This window comes from Terrapene carolina, unplaced genomic scaffold, assembly GCF_002925995.2.
Source record: "Terrapene carolina triunguis isolate 2854851 unplaced genomic scaffold, T_m_triunguis-2.0 Scaffold629, whole genome shotgun sequence".
NCBI classification, from domain to species: Eukaryota; Metazoa; Chordata; order Testudines; family Emydidae; genus Terrapene; species Terrapene triunguis.
Window position 1 is genome coordinate 13,227,049 of NW_020664980.1, and position 20,925 is coordinate 13,247,973.

The 20,925-nt window shown below is 49.5% G+C and overlaps 1 protein-coding gene across 1 annotated transcript in view; it reads right to left on the reverse strand.

Moving 5' to 3' along the window:
• The window catches only part of FLT4 (fms related tyrosine kinase 4), a 62,251-nt gene that overhangs the window by 25,991 nt on the left and 15,335 nt on the right, over positions 1 to 20,925 (reverse strand). Inside the window, exons 3-10 of the mRNA XM_026659421.2 lie at positions 18,189 to 18,301; positions 17,128 to 17,290; positions 16,003 to 16,142; positions 14,549 to 14,720; positions 13,501 to 13,618; positions 12,404 to 12,558; positions 10,807 to 10,969; positions 2,189 to 2,330 (exon numbers count right to left, since the gene is read on the reverse strand). Coding sequence (XP_026515206.1) covers positions 2,189 to 2,330; positions 10,807 to 10,969; positions 12,404 to 12,558; positions 13,501 to 13,618; positions 14,549 to 14,720; positions 16,003 to 16,142; positions 17,128 to 17,290; positions 18,189 to 18,301 — 1,166 coding nt within the window. The remainder of the gene's footprint in view (positions 1 to 2,188; positions 2,331 to 10,806; positions 10,970 to 12,403; positions 12,559 to 13,500; positions 13,619 to 14,548; positions 14,721 to 16,002; positions 16,143 to 17,127; positions 17,291 to 18,188; positions 18,302 to 20,925) is intronic.

Sequence of the window (20,925 nt, forward strand, 5' to 3'; positions counted from 1 at the left end):
ACAACAGCAAGTAACACAAAAGGTTGGAATTCACTCTTCCTCCACCTATTCACCTCACTCAGGTGTGAACTTCAAAGCTGTGTGTTATGAAGTGCTTCCCATTCAAAAGACATTGCAGCATGAAGCCTGGGCAATTTCCTTCCCCCCATTCTTTATTTGAAAACAACACGATAATTAAATGCAAAAAACTACGATGCAATGTCTAAAATGAGGATGAAAATGCAAAAATTAAAGTTCTGACAACAAAAATAATTTGCCCACACTATGCATCCTGTACATTTTATAATATTCATTTTGTGATCTAAATAATAATATACTAAGCTAGGTAATTAACCAGAATAAACAGGTATAGAAAATACTATACGTCTGCAACATGGCTGAGTTAACATTATTGGAACCTTATGTGTTGCATTTTCTGACATCTTGTGTTTTTTGCTCTGCAGCCATAATTTTGCATGAATGTAGGGATTTTTGCATTTCTTCTACGCCTTTCTGTATAGACTGGATTATCCTATGCTGAACCCATCATTGCACATATTGGCCTTCTTAGCCAATTTTTACACCACCACCTATGACCTGATAACTGAAATCTGACTGGAGGTTCTCAAACTGTGACCTGTGGACCACCCTGGACTTGAGAGTCCTTCCTGAAGAATGAAGAGTGAATCCAGCAGTCAGAGTTAGGCGGTTCAGAAGGGAGGTGGGTCCCTCACAACACCTCTCTCTTAGGGCCCCGCAGAATGACTTGTAGGAGACACCTTTGGGGACACAACTTCCCACCACAAGCAGCAAAATTCTCTCCTCCCAGAGTTTTGGTAACTCCTATGGGGCTTCACTGTCTGACTTAGAACTTTGGAATATTTACATTTAAAGTTACATCTAATTAGCTGGGGAGTGGGGAGGACAGAGGTGAAGAATCCAAGGGATAGAGTAGGAAAGAAGAAGGGGAAAGAAGGAAAGGAGGAGGAGGAGAAGAGCAGAGGAATGAAGGACCTAGATGGTATAAGAAAAGATGAAAACTGTGCTAAGAGGCTCCAGGTTCCATGACCATCTCCCGATACACCTGTTTGTCACCAGTTCACGCTCCTGCTTCTGGTGTGGACACTCAACCATTAACCCTGACTCAGAACTGCTCTGAGCAGATGCATAGGCAGCATCTTCCCGTCCACCGCCCTTTCAGTCGCAGTGACGGATTCCTGGCTGGGGCCTTGGAACAGGAAGTGACTTTGGAGGTGTGTATGAAAACAGGAAGTGACTTTAGGAAGTTGGGAGCCATTTGTTTGTTCTCGAGCCTGCATTGCTCTGTGTGTGTTTGGTGTCGAACACTCTAGCCTTGAACAGGAAGTTAGTCATGAAGGAGTGCACAGATCACTGACACTTATGGCTACCGGGGGATGGAAAGAAACGGCTATTGAATGCTGGCCATGCTTTTATAGGGCCACACATCAGAAAGAGGGAGAGATGTCCCTTCTAGAGAGGAAATGCGCTGCGAGAGCCAATGGAATTTCTTGGACTCCCAGGGGCACCTCCTGCACAAACACATTTTCATTCACAAAGCAGCAATGGACTCAGGCCAGGATTTCTACACAACCTTTGTTCACTGGCTCTTCCCACAGCCCACACAGGCAAGTGACATGCACCACTGAAGGCAGGCATTTTCCTGGGATGTTCAGAAGTTTCCCCATCAGCCCCGGCTCCCATTCCCTCTTTCTGGGGGGGCTTGGTGACTGGTCAGCAGTATTTGGCTGATTCCCCCCCAAAGTAACTGATTTGTTCCCGCGGTTTATATCGGCATTCTGCTTCTAAGAAGCAATGTCCGTGTGGGATTGAAGGGAGGGGAGTTCGAGGTACAGAGTGAGGTAGGAGAGAGGCCTGTCTCTGGGGCTCAGTCCAAGTCCAAGGGAAACCATTCTCTCTCCAGCTTGGTTTGGCAGAGACAAGCTGGAACTGCATGTCAGGCAGCCAGGAACTACCCCAGCCATTTGACGATACTGCCTGCATCTCTCTGTTTCTCAGTCCCCTCTCTCCTGGTCATTGACAGGGCTGGTACTTTTATCTCACAGCTTAGTTCTTAGCAGACACATGGGCACGGCTTCTCATTATTCTGTGATCACTAGACAACCTGATGCTGTTAGAGTGCTCCCACATGACGAGCCCAGGCCGTGGGGATACAGAGAAACAACCTCACCTTATTTCTTCCTTCCACAGACTCTGTCCAGGTGTCGATGCTCTCAATGGGGTTCTTGGCATCCTGCGGGGACACGTCCTCCCAGTCCTTGCACTCGGGCATTCGGTCCCGCTGATGGCGCCTTGCTGCCCGATGCTTGCTACTGCTCACCCGGCAGCCATGCGAGAGAAGAGGGGAGGGGAGAGAGGGTGCTCGCTGAGAATGAGGCCAAACGGTGGCACTCCTCTCTGCAGGGTGGGGACTGAGAGCTCGCATGCTCCTTTTGTCGGAACCAATAGGATTTCCCGGGACGAGGAAAGCTCTCCCGGCAGCAATACTTCACACGTCCATGGCGCTTTGCACCTGAAGGCCAATGACACTCCCGTGAGCTAGTAAGTGGATAGTTCCTCCTTAGATGGAGAAACTGAGGCAGAGAGAGAGAGGATGCGACTCCTAGGCTCCTGGTTCCCAGGCCACTGCCTTCACCACAAAATCATCCTTCCCCCCAATGATGGAGGAGAGGGTGTAACAAGGTGGCTTGCTCTTGAGCTGGGGCACCTGGGGCTCAGCCAGCCCTGATTACAGGAAAAGTAACACTTGAGTCAGCAAATTCCCTATGAAGAGCAGCAGGTGGGTGCAGTAAGGGCGAGGATGCTCAGGAAGGCGAGACCTGAGAACACGTAGCAGCTGAGAACTAGAAGCAGCAGCTGCAAGGAACAAGACTGGCTCCTGCAGAGACTTTGAACTGTGCCTGGCTCTGGGAAAGAGGGCTGGGGACCCCCAACAAAGGAAGAGAGACATTGAACTGGTGTTGGGGCATGGAGGGACAGTGTATACTGAAAGTGACTAAGTGGGACCCCAGGATATGTTTTAATTTCTTGGTTAAGGGACCCCATGAAGGAGACAATGGGTTGGAGTCAGGGCCAGCGCTTCCATTTAGGTGACCTAGGCAGTCGCCTAGGGAGTCAGGATTTGGGGGGCGGCATTTTGCTGCCCTTGGCGGCAATTCGGCGGCGGGGGGTCCTTCCGCGCGCCGGGTCTTCGGTGGCAATTCTGCGGCGGGTCCTTCACACGCTCTGGGACCCGCTGCCGAAGTGCCCCGAAGACCGGGAGCGCAGAAGGACCCCCCGCTGCAGAATTGCCGCCAAAGTCCGGGAGTGCGGAAGGACCCCCCGCCTTGGGCGGCAAAAACCCTTGCGCCGCTCCTGGTCCGAGTGCTGCAGAGCGACCTCTAGCCACGAGGGACGCAGCCAGCCCTGCTACGGTGGGAACAAAGGCCAGTCATTTGTGCCATGCTCAGTTTCTGGCTCTGTTCCGGTTTGGTTTGCTCTGTAGCGAGGCCTAGATCCATAGTGTTTCTTCTGAGCCTGATTCACAGCACTGATGGTGTAAAAGTCACCACATGGCTTGGGTAATGTTAGCAGATCTTCCAGCCCTGCAGGGAGTGCACCTGGTTAACCCAGGGGAAATGTCTCAAACACTGTTGCTGTAGGCAGCTAAAAGAAACAGGACTGAGAGATTCACCTTGGCACCAGAGCCTCCAGGTTATTACCACTGATGCCAGGGGTACAGGGAAGGGAAGGGAGAGTTCGGTCTTTGATCCTCCAGGAGTGCAGAACCCAGTCCTCATAGGGAACCTGAATACAAACTGCAGTGTGTGTTTCAGAAATGCATGTGCACTAGGGCATGCGGTGAGGAGGTCAGGAAGTGGAGTGGAGCGTGTGTTGGGAGCCAAGGTGGGGGATGGAGGATCCAGGGCCATCCATGGGGTTAGGCACAGGGATGTCTGCTCGCTGCCTGCAGGAGCGGGCTCTGCACTGAGAGTGAGCAGTGGGAGTCTGGGGTGCCAGGAATGAGGAGCAGGGAGTATCCACTGTCCATGCAGGGGACGGGGTTCTGCAGTGAGTGCTCCCCGGCATGTCTGCTGGTAGCACAGGGCAGAGTGCTCAGCAGTGCCTGTGCCCCAAGGAATCAGGGATGGGGGCGTCTGCTGGTAGCACAGGGCAGAGTGCCCTGCAGTGTGAGTGCCCCGGGGGCAACATCAGGAATCTGTGTAAACAACAGGAAGTCAGGAAGAAGCCTCCTGCATCCTCTGGAGCTGCACTAAGCAGAAACATTGCGGCCTTGGGAGACAGTGCTCATAATTCATCAGCCCCTCTGCTTCCTGACAGGGCCACCGAGTGCTCACATGCTATTGGAAATAAACTGGTTTCCTCACCAGTGACAGCAGAACCTTTGTGGCCTAGGTGTCTGTGTCGACGCCCCATTTCCTCCACGCTCAGTGACTCTGCCTCGCTCATGTTCTGCTCTCTGTTGGCTCCTTTCTCCGTGTGTCTCGCTAGACGCATCTCCACTAAGTCGATTCCCCTCAAATGCTCTCCTAGTGCAGTTCCACTGGTGGAAGCAACAGCAGGCGCACTGAGGTCAAAAAGGCAGCTGGGGCCCCTGGCTGTTTAATCACCATGTCATCTGCTCTGAACAGGGTTAGATACCACAGGGCTAAACATACCTGGGCCCTGTCTACAGTAGTGCACCCACCGCTGCTCTCACTAGGATACCTTTAGCCCTACCGGGAAACTTTGCAGAAGAAAGTCTAACGTAGACAGGCCCGCTCACTGATTCTTGACCTTTACAACCCATCCCGTGGAGGTCTGTATTCTAGAGTCCTTCCTTCAGCCAAGCAAGGCTGAGATTCTCCTCAGAGCCTCACCTGGCTCCTACTTCGGCCAGTGGGTCAATGCCACAGTGGAGGCACTCTTATGCCCCACAACCTGAGCACGTGGCTTCTGCAGGGTTCCCAGCCCCTACCGCTCTGTTTGCAGAGTCCATACATGGCAGGCTGCTTTTGGAGGAGCACATTTCCTGCATGTAATGACCCACGGTGCTGTATGATGCTGCGCTACAAAGTGCCATCCAGATGTGGCCATTCACACCCAACAGCCACAGTTGGTCTGTTCGGTTCAGTACAGTTTTCTAACCAACTTTCTGTGGCCTTCTCCTCCCGGCTTTCCAGGCAGTGGTGAGCTCGGCTGGGGAGAGCTGGCAGGTGGAGAAGGGAGACAGAGCCTCAGAGACATCTCTTCCTACCTACTCTGTGCCAGCTGAGAAAACTCTCTGCACTTAAACACTGGAAAGCCACAGAGATTTGGCATTCTCTCCAGAAGTCAGTAGTCCTTTGTCCTGTGTGAGTAAAATGTCACCACCCAGTGCATATCCAGGGAATGGCGTCTGCGCTGCTCGTTAGCAGCGTGTGGCTTCAGAAAAAAAGACAGGTGGGTATATTGTCTGGTTTAGGTGAAAGGCCGAGATTACTTTGAGGGTGAATTTTGTGTGTAGTCTCAACGAACTCTTAGCCTTATAGATAATTGTGTAAGGTGGATCAGCCATAAGGTGGATCTTGCCTGCATCGTCACTGCGCTTAACAGCTGGAGGAGATTGAGGTCGTCCTGGTATCAGCACCTTCAGAAGCAAACTTCCTTCATGTAAAGAGAGATCACTTCCCGCCTTGTACAGGAACTGAAGTTCTTTGAGATGTGTGGTCCCTACCTGTATTTTACTGTGGGGTACATATGAGATGAGGAAGTTTTTTTTGCAGGGGAGGGAGGCAGGTGACTCAATGGTGTAGCCAAAATGGATGATGCAGAGAACCATTTGTCTGCTATCATTCACCAAGTCTGGGAAAATTGGGCTAGGTGGCCATCAAATTGGATGTCTGGGTAGGTAGGAGATGGCATCCGAGTTGGTTCGCAGCTCTCAAGGGTCTCATCAAAAGTATCTCTTAGTGGGAGGTTGTGGTTGGAAGGAGGAGTATTGTGTTTGGTTCTCTGCATCCTCTGCTGCTTCTGTGGTGGTTCATATCTGCGTTGGTAGTAGAAGGCTTGTGGCAGTGATTTAGGCTTGTAAGGCTGTCTATCATACTTGCTCTTCAGTGCTGACCTATGTATATACCTGGGGAAAGAAGGGTTGCCCTTGAGTCTTTCAAGACTCGTTAGTCTTTCCGGTAAATAAGTTATACCCATAACAGGGTGAATCCTGCACAGTGGATTGAACTTCCCTGGGGAAACCTGAGGAGAGCAGTCAGGATTTGTGACACATAATGATAGCAGTCACCATTGACCTTGAGGCTGTGTCAGCTGAATCAACAGCAGCCTGTAGAGATGTTCTAGCCACCAATCTACCCTCCTCAATAAGGGCCTGAAATTGTGCCCTGTTCTCCTGAGGAAGCTTGTCTTTGAATTCCAAAAGCTTTGAAGAGTTAGCAAAGACATACTGTCCTGTGACAGCAAGGCCTGGTTCAGAACTGCAGGCTGGTGGATGCAAACTCCTTCCCTCTGAGGCAGTCCAAACGTCTGGCCTCTTTCCCTGAGGGGTACTGTTTCCTACTCTTTTCAATGACAGCCTGAACCACCAAAAGAGTTTGAGTCAGGATGAGTGACTAAAACTCTGCTCCCTTGGCTGTACTTCTTGTCTGCCCTCTTAGGAGGATGTGCACATATTGCTGGAATATGCCACACGACTTTGGCAGACTCTAGGATGGCTTGATTAACAAAGAGAACTACTTTGTTAGGTCCCACGGTCCGTAAATATCTGCAGCCTGTGAGGTAGCCTCTGGATTTCCTCCAGAGGAATCTGGAGAGAGTCCATAACTCTCCTCAATAGATCTTGACACTGTGGTCATCTGGTGGAAGCGATGGGGCCACGGCAACCACCTCATCAGGAGATGATAATGGTACTCCTATTGGGACCATCAGTACTGCTGGATCCAGCTCTTCCTTCTCCTCTCCATGGGTTCCTGAGGGAGCTCTGGTTGATCTCTGGAGGGGGAGGGATGGTGTGATTCACGCGAAGACCACTCTGATTCAGAATATTGCATTTATGAGTCTCATGGTCCCGAGTACAGCCAATGAGAGGGATCCAACATAGGTTGAGGAGATCCCCAAGGCATAGGGTATCATGGTCAGGGTGTGGGGGCCCCCCATCTTACAAGGTCATTGCAGGCCCAGGTGATTCTGGATCCTCTATCTGGGCTCACTTCTCTCACTGGAGGTGATGTCAGTCCTTCCCCCATGTCAGATTCCCCCAAAGAGGAAAATGCGGCTTCCTCCAATGGTGGTGCTATTGGTACCATTGATATAGAAATACCTCGACTGTTAGAAGGAATCGGGGATTGACCTGTCTTGTAGAGTTCGTGGAGAGATGGTGTCAGAATCTCCCTTGTAAGGACTGGGACCGATAGGAGGGAAGATTCTGGATCTGGAAGGATTATGATATCGTGTGGAGTAGTGCACCTATCACCAGTCATCGGGGTGTGAAGAGTCTTCTCTCTGTGCACCTTTAGAGCTGGCATAGAACGGCCCTTGGAAACTAGCATTTCCTTAGGTGAGCGTGTCAGTACCGACAGTGCATGGGCTTTGTGACGCTGGCAGACCAGACGCCAGCTCATGCCAAGGTCCAGGGTCTCACTGAACACTGATAAATGCACAGCTGGAAACCAGTCTGGTTTATCTGTGGGTTAGTATAGTTAAAATGGATATTAGCTTAATAAGAATGTGTTAGTGTTTAGACTTTATGGAATGCTCATAGGATACTGCTTATAATCTCTGTATCCCATGGTAAAAAGTTATATTGAGGGTTTGCACTGTAATCCTCTGTAATTGTGTAACTCACCAAACAGGAAAAAGAAGCATTAATTAAGGTAAAGTGCTTGTTTTGCACACAAGATGGCTCATTGACGGCAAACGAGGCATTGTGTAACAAAGGACCAGAGACCTTGTTGATTGCATTCCTAACTCTCTCCAGGAAGGGGAAACATGAACTCATCCCATCAGCTTGGAATCTGGGGAATAAAACGTCCCTGACAAGGAGAAACTTGGTCTCTTTATGCTGTCTAGACTCTGAGGGTCAAAGATTCCTAAATGCAAGCAAGAGATCCCCATGCTACCTGGCATGGGTCAGTCCCGAAGGACGCTTAGACCTGCTTATTATAGACGCATCTATAACTTTTATAAATCGAAAACTGTAACTCATTTGTGTGCGTGTTTTTCCCATTTTAACCTCGTACATAATTCTCTTATTTCTGTTCTCACTTAATAAATGTTTAGTTAGTTTATTACAGGATTGGCTACAGGTGTGTCTTTGGTTTGAGATCTGAGTACAAATGACCTGGGGTAAGTGACTGGGACTGGGAGTAAACTGAATATTAGTGTGATTTTTGGTGTAAAGTGACCACCTATCACATAGTGCAGCTTGCCTGGGTGGCAAAATAGCCTGGAATGGCCAAAGGGACTGGCTGTGACTCTAGGAGTCACACTGTTTTAGGAGTTCACACTTGATACTGGGTTGGTGAAACCTAATTATAGAATATACAACCACTTTGAGATTTCTGCCCTGCTTTTTGACAGTCTGCCCCGAGGCTGGCACACATACTCGTGAGCCACTCCACACAGCATGACAAGGTTCTTAGTGTTTGATCTTGGCAGGTACCGGTGATTGTCCCGGCCTTGGCTCATTTCTCTCCTTGCTTGGCACCAATGGTCCCACTCCTGTCAATGGTGGTGAGGTGGAGGGAACCCTTATTCTTCATATCACAACTCCTGTGGGTCCTTGAGCCTCCTGGAGCCAGGCATGAAGAATCATCCAACTTAGAAGGCATTGGCGATGCAGCCCGCCTCGTAGAGGTGGGGGATTTCTCTTTAGGCTTTTGAGAGGGCTCCCTGGCCTGGTGGTGAGCCTGAGAAGAAGAGTCTTTGGCTCTGTCTTTGCTCACCCCTCTCTCAGAAGTGGTAGTGCCAGGTGGAGTGCTCCTCAATGCCTCTGCCCACTGTACAGGTGGCTCCGCTCGGCCTGGATCAGACTGGGGTCTCATAGCACACTCCATGAGATGTTTCCTAAATCTGAACTCCGGCATTTGCCGGGTTTGGCTGGGAAAGGAGCGGCAGATACGGCACTTAGCTTCTCTGAGGCAGCATAGGCACCTCTGACATTGGTTGTCACTGACCGGGCAGGACTGTGGGTAGGACATACAGTCCTTGAAGCCTGGAATCCCAGGCATAATGTGTGTCCTGTACTGGGAGTGTGTGTGTGTGTGTGGGGGGGAGAATCCTGAATTCTAACTAACTAAACTAACTCTAAAACGAATAGCTAACTAACAACATTTATATTTTACAGTATTTACAGATTCGATGTCAGAGGGTTAGCTCCGTCAACACGGGAGGGTTATGTCTCAGACCATGTGGTGGAAGAAAGGAACTGGAGAGGCGGTCCAGAGCACAAAGAGAGGAAGAGTGCAGGCGGAAACGAACAGACACGGCTAGCAAAAATCTTCCTGTCTCAGGCACCTGGAGCACGCGTGTACCTCACAATGGAATGCACATTGGGACCAGCACTCCAAGAAGAATAATGAAATTCTCCTGCTCCCCCTAGCAACATGAATTGAAATGAACACATCCAGCAATGCAGCATCCGGGTCGCTAGGACACAGGTCACCTAAGCAACAGGTGTCTCCTCAATCAGAGCCCCCTCCTTCCAGTACCCAGAGCTCTGCAGTAAGGATCCAGGGACATTTGGGGCTGCCCTTCCTAGCCCTCGCAGAGACAGCAGCTTTCTGACTCCTCTTTAGGATGTTTCTTTTCCACTTCAGAGGTTAACCACTTAGATGCCAAACTGAAACACCACAGACTTCTGACTTTGACCTTTCTAATAGGAGACATGCAGGAAGCCAGATCTGATTCTAGATTCTGAATAAGTCATTGGTCACTGATGCTTATCACCTGTAAGATGCTGCGTTGGTGTTTGCCCCCCAGAGTAGAAATTAAGCAAGAGAAAGCCCTTTGGTTTCCTAGTACTTTGTATTTCGCTGGCCGACTGCAAAAGCAGCATGGTCTAGTGGATTTCACCAGACATTGGCTCTGCCATGGGCTTATGGTGTGGCCTTGAGTGAGTCATTTGGACTCTCTGTCTCAGTTTCCCCATCTGTAAAATGGGGATAATAATACTCAGCTGCCTGACAGGGATAATGTGAGGATCAGTCAAGGTTTGTAAAGTGTCAGGTCTTATTATGGCAAATGTCAGAGTGTTGACAGGTCCATGACTCACCGGAAGCACTGGAAGTAGGTGGATGAGGAGTCAGGAGAAAGTTCCCCAGGCTTTGTGTTAGAGGCTGTCAGGGATTAGACCTATGACACATCAGGAATGCTCCAAAAGTCTGTTTCAGGTAGGCTCAGCATCTCTTCTGAATGAACAGGCTGAGGAAGCTCCATATCCATCGGATACTGCAGATTTCACCTCAGTGCGTCACAGGCAAATGCTGGACTGGAGCTTTGTGCCCAGCAGATGGTGAAACTGAGCCACAGGCAGGTGAAGTGATGTAACCAAAATCACTGAGTGACTTAGTTGGGAATAGAACCCTGACTCCCTATGTTAACCGGCAAACAACACTGCCTTCCCCCAACCAACAAATCACACCCAACACGCGCCACGCACCACTCAAATCTGCAGCCAAATGGCGTAGCTTAGTTTTGAGTGGCTACTGGCTCCGTGTGTACTGACTAGGCCCAAGGCCTTCTTCTGAGTGATATGACTGGGATCTTGGCACCTAGCACTAGGAAGCCAGGGCCGAGATGGTGAGGAAGATCACTTACAGGCTGCGTCGTGAGAACATCCGGCAAGGACTCCACGGCCTCCACTGCCACTGGATCACTTCTGGTGCTGGGATGCCATAGACTGTGCAGGTGAGGGCCTGGTGGCTCCTACGGGAATAGATGCTCGGGGAAGATGCTTCCTTCTCGTGGATGTGCGGAGGAACTGAAATCAGCAGAATGACAATATTTGTAATCTGGCATCAGCACTGCAGTCCCTTTTGCTGAGTCGCCACGCCCAGACAGAACATCCTTCCTGTTCTGGGCTATAAAAAGACAGGTCACCAGAACACCCTGACTTTCAGGGCAACTGGGTCTAGACGCAGTGACCTGCTGGGAGGCTCCAGGTGGTGCGATGAATTAAAGCAACAGTCTTTAATCTGTGGAGCTCTTGGGCCCACTGTACAGGTGCTGTGCAAGCAGGGGTAAGTTATACTTAGCAACATTTAAAGCGAATTCTTCCTCTACAAGACTTCACTGGTGTGACTGTCCAATTACTGCATGTATCAAAGCAGCTCCTCGCAGTCCTGCACCCCAGTCCATTCCTGCCTGTACCTCTTAAGCCTCACTTTCTCAGTTACAGTGGATGCCAAAAATACTTTAATTAGGGTTAGACCATCCCCACCCCTCACATCCCCGAAGTCCATGCTCTGCCATGTTGTTTCCATATTGCAGGGATGCACGAGGGATCACATTCATCCCTGTTGTAACTCCACTGAGGTCCATGGAATTGCATCGGGGTGAATCTGGCACAAGTACCTTGGGGAACATGAATATAAACCCCAGGTATCATGTTTCTATTCTGCCCTGACACAAAGTCCTAGTCGGAATCAGTGTCACTCACCATCCTCCATCAGCTCTTCCTACAGGAGCTTTTCTAAACCAGATCAAGGAGACAGCTGCAAAGGCCAGCACATCAGCATCAGAATTTAGATGTGCATGAAGACAAGGAGGATTGTTCATGGAAAAGAGGTCGCCTTCATTTTCTATATTTCTACATGTTCAGTGACAGAGAAATCTTTGATGATAATAATACCTCGCTCTTATCTAGCACTTTTCGTCAGTAGATCTCAAAGCACTTTAGAAAGGGGATCAGCATTTTAGAGATGGAGGAACTGAGTCACAGAGATGGGAAGCGACTTGCCTAAGGTCACCCAGCAGTGGCAGAGATGGAAATAAAACCCAGGTCTCCTGGGTTCCACTCCAGTGCTCTGTCCACTAGATCACACTGAAAAGGCCACGTGTCATTATCTAGCTACAATTGGTGGAATGGGGAAAGAGGAGAGGTATAAACTTTGACTGCTACAGAATAGTGACATCCCCTGGTGAATTAAATACAACTTGCATCTGAAGAAGTGAGGTTCTTACCCACGAAAGCTTATGCTCCCAATACTTCTGTTAGTCTTAAAGGTGCCACAGGACCCTCTGTTGCTTTTTACAGATTCAGACTAACACGGCTACCCCTCTGATACTAAATACAACGGGTTAATGATTTCAGGGGAGTTACTCCAGGAATGAGTTTGGCCCACTGGGTCTAAGAACACCAGGAAAGTCTCTTGGCCAGTTGCCTCCTGCCATTTTCTGCCTTATCCTTCCTTACCATTGACTATTAACTGGAGGCTAATGCGCTCCTCCAGCCCAGCCAGCCTGTTCCATAGAACTAAGGTGTAAGTCCCGGAGTTCTGTTCTGACACGTCTTTGATCTGCATCGAATAGGGAGATTGCTTGTTGGGAATTAACTTGCCGTCCTTGTACCTGCGGGGAAATAGAGAGCAAATGCATATACAGAGAGGTACGGTCCTACTGAAATATAGTCAGAGGCCTGCAGGTGTTAATGCTGGAAGCCATGTGGCAGCAAAATGTGCTCAGAGGGCTTCGGTCACTAATGCAGGAGCCCTCTCAGAGGGGACTTACCAGGTTTCCCAAGAAAACAAGTTAGGGGGGCAGCTCGCTGTCCTAGAGGTAAGAATGCTCCAGGTCAGGATGGGTGTAAAATACCACCATTGGTGTGAGTGGAGAATTCTGGTTGTTAGCCTTTTACACCTGCTTGGCACTGGTGCAATTGGTGACAAGTGGAGAATCAGGCCCTTGGCCTTTCTCTTCCAGGCTGCAGCAGCAACCCCAGCTGGCTGGTCAGGAGAGAGGCAGCACCAACGGAGCTCACAGGGGAGTTTAGTTCGGCCCCTCTGCTCAGCGCAGACCGGAAACTTTGCTGTCTACGTGCCAGGTTCCAGGACCTAACCTACCGTCCCCTCTCCCACCGCCCCACTCCCAACCCCAGGAAGGCCTCCGCCCTGTTGCGTGTGAGGGCAGGTGTTGCACAACAGCAGGGAGCGCTGGGCAGCCCTGTGGGTGCGGATGCGGTGGGAGGAGAAAAGCAAACGATGAGAGAGCAGAATGTGGCCAAAACCAGAAGACTGCATGCGAGGACCAATTAGTAAGGTTTTCTTCCTTGGCTGGCTGCTAAGAAAGAGCTAAGGGAGATCTTTTCGATCAATAGAAATTGCTGGGATCCTCAGGCCAACCGTATTAGCCAGCTCCTTCTGCTGCAGAGTGGCATAGGGATATCTCCCCCCCGCAAGGAATTTCCGCAAGACCCTTGTTAACCCCAACCCCCCTCCCACCCCTTCCCTACTCCCCCCTCTGTGAAGGATGGGCATAAAGGCTGGGGGACACAGGCTAAGAAAGGTGGGTTACCATTGGAACTCTGGCGGGGGATAGGCGACCACCTTCACTGGCAGTTTCACGACTTCGTCTCCTGCTGTGGCTTCTATCACTGGGCCCTTCCTCCACTCCACGTTGATGAAGGGCTTCTCTGTAAAAGCAGGGCCATGCAGACAGGTGACAAGACAAAAAGGGGTGTGGGGGGGGGGGAAGCAGAAAGAGACCTGTCAAGCTGCTGAGCTGTCACAGCGGCAGAGATGTCACTTGCCCAGCAACCTGAGAAGGAGGTTGCACTTTCTGAGACATTCATAAAGCTGTACCTAGCTCTTTGTTCACACGTTTCATCAGCAGATCTCCAAGGTTAGAATCATTATCCTCATTTTACAGATGGGGAAACAGTCACCGAGAGGTGAAGTGACCTGCCCAAAGCACCCAGCAGGCTAATAGAAAGCCAGGAATAGAACTCAGGTCTTCTAAGTTCCACCCCAATGCGCTATCCACTACACGACACTACCCTGCCGCTTCCATAAAGTGATGTGACTGTGCGTCTCCAAGCGCCTTTGTACATGTGTACGCTTGTCTGTGAACGTGTGTGGCTACACGTATACATCTCTGCAGCATGCACTCGTACGGGGGTGATCCCACCCCCATGATCACATGGGCACTGTGTGGTGATGTGCAGGTGCGTAGGCGTACTTGTAACTTATTGCCAAGGACGTCTCAGCTCAAGTAAGTGTTTGCCTTGCAGTGAGGTTCATGCTATTTCACACCCAGCTGTCCAGTGTGATGACATGGGCACAGAGTGATTGAATGACTTACTGCATGGGGGTGAAGGGAGGATCACATACACTGAGTCTGTAGCTCAGCCGTTACTGGAATCCCAGGGTCCCTGGGTCACGGGGATCCTCTAACCTCTAGATCGCACGCGACAGGCAATGCTTCAAAAATAGCTCTCCGGCGTGTTAGTGAACAAAACACCTCCTGATAATTTTTAGAATTCTCTTCTCCTTGGCTATCTGTTTTTGGTCTCTCTCCCACTGCCCCACCCCTGCTGTCTTGACAAAGCAGAAACTCACTGTACCGTGCACAATGACATCGATGCTCTCCTCGAATGTATGCTCCCCATTGCTGGCCATGCACACGTATTTCCCCAGGTCCTGCTGGCTCACGTTTTGGATGATCAGGATGCTGGAGAGCTCAGTGTGGGTCTGCTGGGAGCGCCTCTCGGGCAGCTCAGCGACAGCCCGGTGCATCTGCCAAGAAGAGGTGGAAGGGGGTTAAAAGATAAGTCAAGGGAACAGACACAGTTTGGATGGGTTACATGTGAGGCTCCTCACTGCCAGGAGCATGCAGTCTTCCTCAGTTACTTCTTCCCGAGTCATTGTTTTAAAGATGGGCAGCGCCAAGAACTGCTTCAGCCCTTGAGCCATGATAGGGCTGGCAAACAGCCATTCCTATGGGCCTAAAAATACACGTCATAGTCTTGTAACAGGTCCTTTGTTATCACAGGCTCCACTCCAATCTGTAGGCCAGTAGCCTGGGGCAGAGGGTAATCAGTCTGCAGAGCCCCCTCACCACAGTAATTCCTTGAAGCCCACAAGATGATATCACCCTTGAATAACATTCTGCAGAGAGAAATCTGGTCTGTGGCTATTCTCCCTGAAAACCTGCTCCTCCGTAGTTAAAGTTACCACAAGCTAGCAGTGGGCTGCCAGAATTGGTAAGCATCTCAACAGACAAGTGGGTCTCGCATGCCCTGTCCTCCTGCCTCCCATATTTAACCTCCATGTAAATAATCGATTGGATGTCAAACTGACAAACAGCGAAGCCGCTTTCATGCAATAGGCCTGTTACAGCAAAAACTCAAGAGGAATACGGTGCGGTGCCTTTAAAGAGAACACCTGCTAAAAGAATCAGCTTCCACCAGGAGGGACAATGCGCTTGATCAAAGGCTGGATTTTGCTCTCAGGTACAGCCCTGTAAACCTGGTGTAACTCCATTTAAGTCAGGGAGGTTACTCCGGCTTTGCAGCCATGGAAATGAGATGATCGTTTGGTCTGACAACTGCTAACACAATAAATACGTTGAAAGGGATTGTTATTTTTTGGGGTGGGAGAGAGGGAGCAAAGGTTCTTTTGTTAACTGGCTTCTGCTGTAGAGTGGCAAAATGGGAACGTTGGTGGATAGCCACCTAGTCACACCATCAAAATGGGATGCCCTGCTTCAGCCAATGACGTCACAGCACAGTTGGTATCTAACTCTCACTGACAGCTCTGAAGGAGGAGTTTACTGACTGGCAAACCCCTTCCCAGCTCACAAATTGAGATGGGAACAGGAGGAGCATTAAGCTTGGGGACCACACATCCTGCTTATCGGCCACTGATTTCTTTAATCCAGCACAGAAAGAGTAACTGAACTGCCTAGAGAGGCAGGTCTGAGCAGACGTCCTGTAGAAACAGCTGGCACAGATTGTTCCCTAAGGAAAGAGGTTTGGAGGGGGTGAGTATCTGAAGGACAGGGGAAAGTTACATGTACCTGTTTTCCAGGATAATCCCACTGGAAGTTTATTCCAGCGTTAAACTCAGCCCACACTGTGCAGTTGAGGACCAGCTTTTCTCCCACTAGTAGCTCCATGGCCTTCTTAGGAAACAACTGGATGTCATACAGCTCATTCCCTGATATAAAGAAGGTGAGAAAAATACATCTCTAAGCTAAAGAAATGCCATTCACTTTTTGACACTGGGATCTGGAACTCTCCGTACAATGCACATCGGCTCCCGGGGCTTGCAATTCAGCCCAACCCATCCTCCCTTCACCTCCCTGTCCCTGGGTTTCGCTTCATTCTACGGACATCTGCGCCTGAAGGGGGCAGTGATGGGTAAAGCAGCAACACCAAAAGGAAGGACAAAGTGACCTTTCTCCGCGTCCAGCGCTGCCTGCTCACTGACTGTTACCAATGCAGACCGTTGTAAGGGGATCATAGAGTGCATGCTACAGCATGGAGTGCCGCATATACACAGCACAGCTTGAATACTATAAATCCAACATAATGTCAGATAGTACAGACTGCTGGGCAAGGCTAGTGCCATCATACTCTGCCAAGACTCACCTCTAGAACACAGGATTTGAGAACTGCAGCGCCATTAAAACTGCCCCGTTTGCACCTAACCGAATCTCTAAGGGTCAGATTCTGATACCCTTCAATTGAGTAATACCTTACTCCATGACTAGTCCCTCTGAATCCAATGGGACAGCTTAAGGAGTAAGGTGCCACTCAGTGTAGTAAAGGTATCGGGATCTGGCCCCTTAAGTGGTCATTGAAAAGACGCCTTCCTGAATTAGAAAAGGAGCCATTCAGATTGCATGAGGGGTTCCTCACTGTCCTAAGCATCAGTGATTCCAGGCTGGGTGGTGTGTTTTGGGTCATCAAGAATTAATTAGCAATGAAATGTTCCCAAACGAACTCTGAAACCCACCCACATTAAAACGAACGGGAAAGTTCATCACTCTGCTAAGAACTTATCAGCGCCTGCCCATTTGCAGCCTCACCAGTACATCCCGTCATTTCTCTCTCCAAGTTATCGAGAGGAGAAAACTAGTTTTCTTTTTCCACTGGTAGCCGAAATTCTAGGGCGACCTGCTGCCCTGCTCCAGCCTCACCTGTGACGTGCACAATGAAATAATTGGACCTGAAGAGTTTCTTGTCAATGATGGTTTCGCACTGAACAAACAAGGAGTCCTTGATCAGGTGGGTGGGGACCAGCATCCCCTTCTTGTTGTCCCAGAGAATCCTTCTCCCGTCTGGGTAGATAACGGAGCTTGGCTGCAAAAAGCAACAGTTTGCAAACTGTCTGCAGAAGTACATGGTGGCAGCATTCCCTCATCAACCTCCTGTTCTTCCAAGGCTAACACATTCCATTTTTGTTGGCTGGGCAGAATAAATGCAGCATCACGCCACACTGGACTCCTGCCCTCTCTCCCCCCCAGCTCTTTGTCCTATAGGAATCCCAGCATCCTCTGCTGCCTGGGAAGTGACCATAAAAGTATCCATGCAGTTAAGCTCACCGTCTGCAGAATGGGACTGGAACTTCCAGGAATGGAAACAGATAGTGATAACTAAGGAAATTGCTGCTGATTCCCCAAACATAAGCCCAAATGGGATGAAGGCTGACCTCATGTGGGGTCCTTCCCGGGCAAGGGAAAGGCCCCTGGCCCCCAAAGTGTCCCAGGAGGCCTTTGCACAATAGTAACACTCATCCTGGAAGGATGTATTAGCATTGTAAAAAAGTCACAAAGCAAGCTGATAATAGAGTTGTTTTTAATCAGCAGTCCCCACAAATACAGGCGCCTGTCCCTTGGGAACACTGACCACCGAGGGTATTTGAAGACCAAGGCGCTAAAGGTAGCAGAGACAACAATGAACAGGTATGAATGCCATTGGGAAATGCTACTAAACAAAGATTTTACAACTTCACTGAAGGGGAGCAGATCTAGCAGGAAACCCACAGGCCATGCTGCAGGGAATGCCCAAAGCAGCTGGTCAGCAGAGCTTGGGTCAACACATAAAATGAGGAAGCCGGCGGCTTGCATTTTCCATGGAAAACCCACCCTGTGCATTTCCCAGCTCCTGCAATGTCTATTCTGCTCCTTCTCAGCCAATTAAAATGCATAATAAAGGAGATATTGTCTATACAGGAGCCTCATCCAGGCAGGTCTCTTACCAAGAACAGGGTGATGTTAAGATCTGGGATGGATACCAAGCAGGGCACCCAGGTGTTCCCTTTCTTGTTGATGAGGAGTGTTTCGGGTCTGTTGATAAAGGGTTGCTCGAAATCTGAGAAAGAGAAGTGAAGAAAAGAAAGAATAAACAGAGGCAGGAGAAGAACAGAAGGGGGCGAAACAAGAAAAAGGTGAACTTCAGGCATTTGTTAACCCAGCAAAAGCTTGCCAGAGGTAGCGCTGCTGAGCCAGACACCCTGACTATTCAGGGGCTGGAAAGTTTAAAAGACTCCTTGTAACTGAGACTCGGGTGACTTGCCACTGAACAACCTCTCAGCATCCAGCAGACAAGAAAAGCAACTTGGTAGAGGCAACGCAAGGAATCTCTGAAATTCAGGCCTGGCCTGCAATTCATCTTCTGATATCACCATGAGCCTCCTCGTTATAGGAGACCCCACCCTTCATCCAGCCAGTCAGGGTTGTCCATGTTGGGTGTCTCCTCTCAGCCCAATTGCCATGGCAGTTGAGTGGGGTTTTTTTAATTTTTGTAAATTTAGGAAGTTACCCCCCACCCCCTGCTCTCTACAGGTCTCTCTTTCTGGGCCTTTGGTTCAAATCTACCTCAGGGGACTTTGTGAAACCGGCTCTTCTTCGCCTCAGTTCAGTCCCTGGCCGGCTCTTCCCCTAACACCTAAATGGCTCTGTGTCACTGGGCAGAGCTAGCCGGGATATGCAGGCCCAGAGTAAACGCAGCCAGCACGACCTTCCGGCCCGAGGAGGAGGTGATCTGCAGCCCAATGGCATGCAGATGTCATCCTGTGGAGATCCTGCCCGGTAGATAAACAAATGAGCTGAGATTTCCAGGGCTTCCACCCAACCGCCTCTCAACTTTCACAAGCACAAATATTGACAGGAAGAGCAAAAACACCAAGTACACAGAATTAATGTTTGAAGCTGTTTAATAAATGCAGTTTCTTAGGCGAGGCCCGTCAGAGCCACACAGGATCCTAGTGAGGGCCTCCAAAGGAACATCCAACAAACAAGCATCCCATGGAGGGGCTGCTCTCCCTGTTCTGCTCAGCATCCTGCCTGCATCAGATGAGAGAAGGTCCAAAATGTTAGGGACACATCTAACCACTAGCACATACGGTGCCTCCAACGACATGTGGGGGGTCTATTTCTGTAGCACGGATAATGTTTTCTATAAACACCGTTTCATGACTCAGCATTTCTGATGTCACTCCAAACAGTGGGACTGGATAACTGGATGATCCAGCAGACTGGGAATGGGCTACAGAGACTTCCACCTCTAAATCATCAATTCAAATCCAGCCAAGGGCCACAGTGAGAGAGAGCTGAGAGCAGCTGACGCCTGTTTGCTGGCATATAGTGGTTGCCATTATTATTTGGATTGTGGTAGCACCTAGGAACCCCAGTCATGGACCAGGTCCCCTTTATGCTAGGCGCTGTATAAACATAGAACAAACAGATGATCCTGGCCCCAAAGAGCTTACAATCTAAGTAAAAAGACAGAGATTCCCAACAGTGTCTAAGATGCGTTATTTGCTCTTCCCTCCGCCCATATTTAGAACAGGAAATAACAGATGTAACCGTGCGGTGTCCGTTGGCGAATGTTGACTTTTAAATGGCAACCACTGTACTAGGTGTGCAATAAGTTCGAGTGGACATGAGTTCACATAATAAAATCCATTACCACAATTAGGCCTCTTTTGGGCAGTCTCAATCATAACAAAGTCAATGTAACTCACACAAACACCATGTGGCCACTGTCATCCTCGAGCAGCTAGTCCACATACACAGATGCTACAACTTTTGTCTCGCAGAACCCGTGTTTTATAGTTTGGGCAGTAGAGACTCGTGCTTTTAAGTCCCAGGGTCAATCCCAGGATACCTTAACAAGAATTGAAGAGGCCTAGAGACCAAACTCTCTTCTCATCCCTAATAGGTGTTCCCCTACAGGGGTCACTGGCAGGGGCAAGGTGGGAAGTTTGCACTGCTACTGCTCATGCACTGAAGCACATGGTTTATCTGTTGCCCTTACCAATACGGGGACTTTGCAGTGTTTTTCTCCCATGAATTTCTTTGTTGTTAAATGCTCCTGCCAAAAGGTTCCATTTTAGGGGTTACTTCATCGTTGTGGCTTTATATAATAGTGCCTTCAGGATACACATGAAGAATAGCCACTGATGTTCATATGAAGGACTAAGGCAAGATTAGAGTAGGAGACAACTAATATTTGGGATGGGAATTCCTGCCAAGTCTCTTCTGCTGCTGGCTATTGTTGTTTTGAGTTTGTTATGGAAGGATTTGTTCTGAAATATCAGCACCAGCTGCCCAGCTGGGTATTCGGTGCTCTGCAAACACCAGCCGCACACGCTTAATTGGCCACTCTAAATCTAGACCAGATCCTACGTATCCCGTGTCTAGAATCTAAACTGACCCCAGCGTCACTCCAAAGTGAAGGCAATATCCTTTGAAATGTCTGTGTTGTATCTGCTCTTGTCTGGCTTCACTTGTGCAATCTGCCCATTTGGACTATGGGAATATTTCTTATTTAGGGTTGTGGTGGATCTTCAAAAAGACCTGGGTTTGGTGCATGAATTGCTGGGTGAACTGAATTGCTGGGTCAGACTAGATTATCACAATGGTCCCTTCTGGCCTTAAAATCTATTACTCTATTTACCTGGGTCCCTACAGAGACTATAACCATAACTTCCA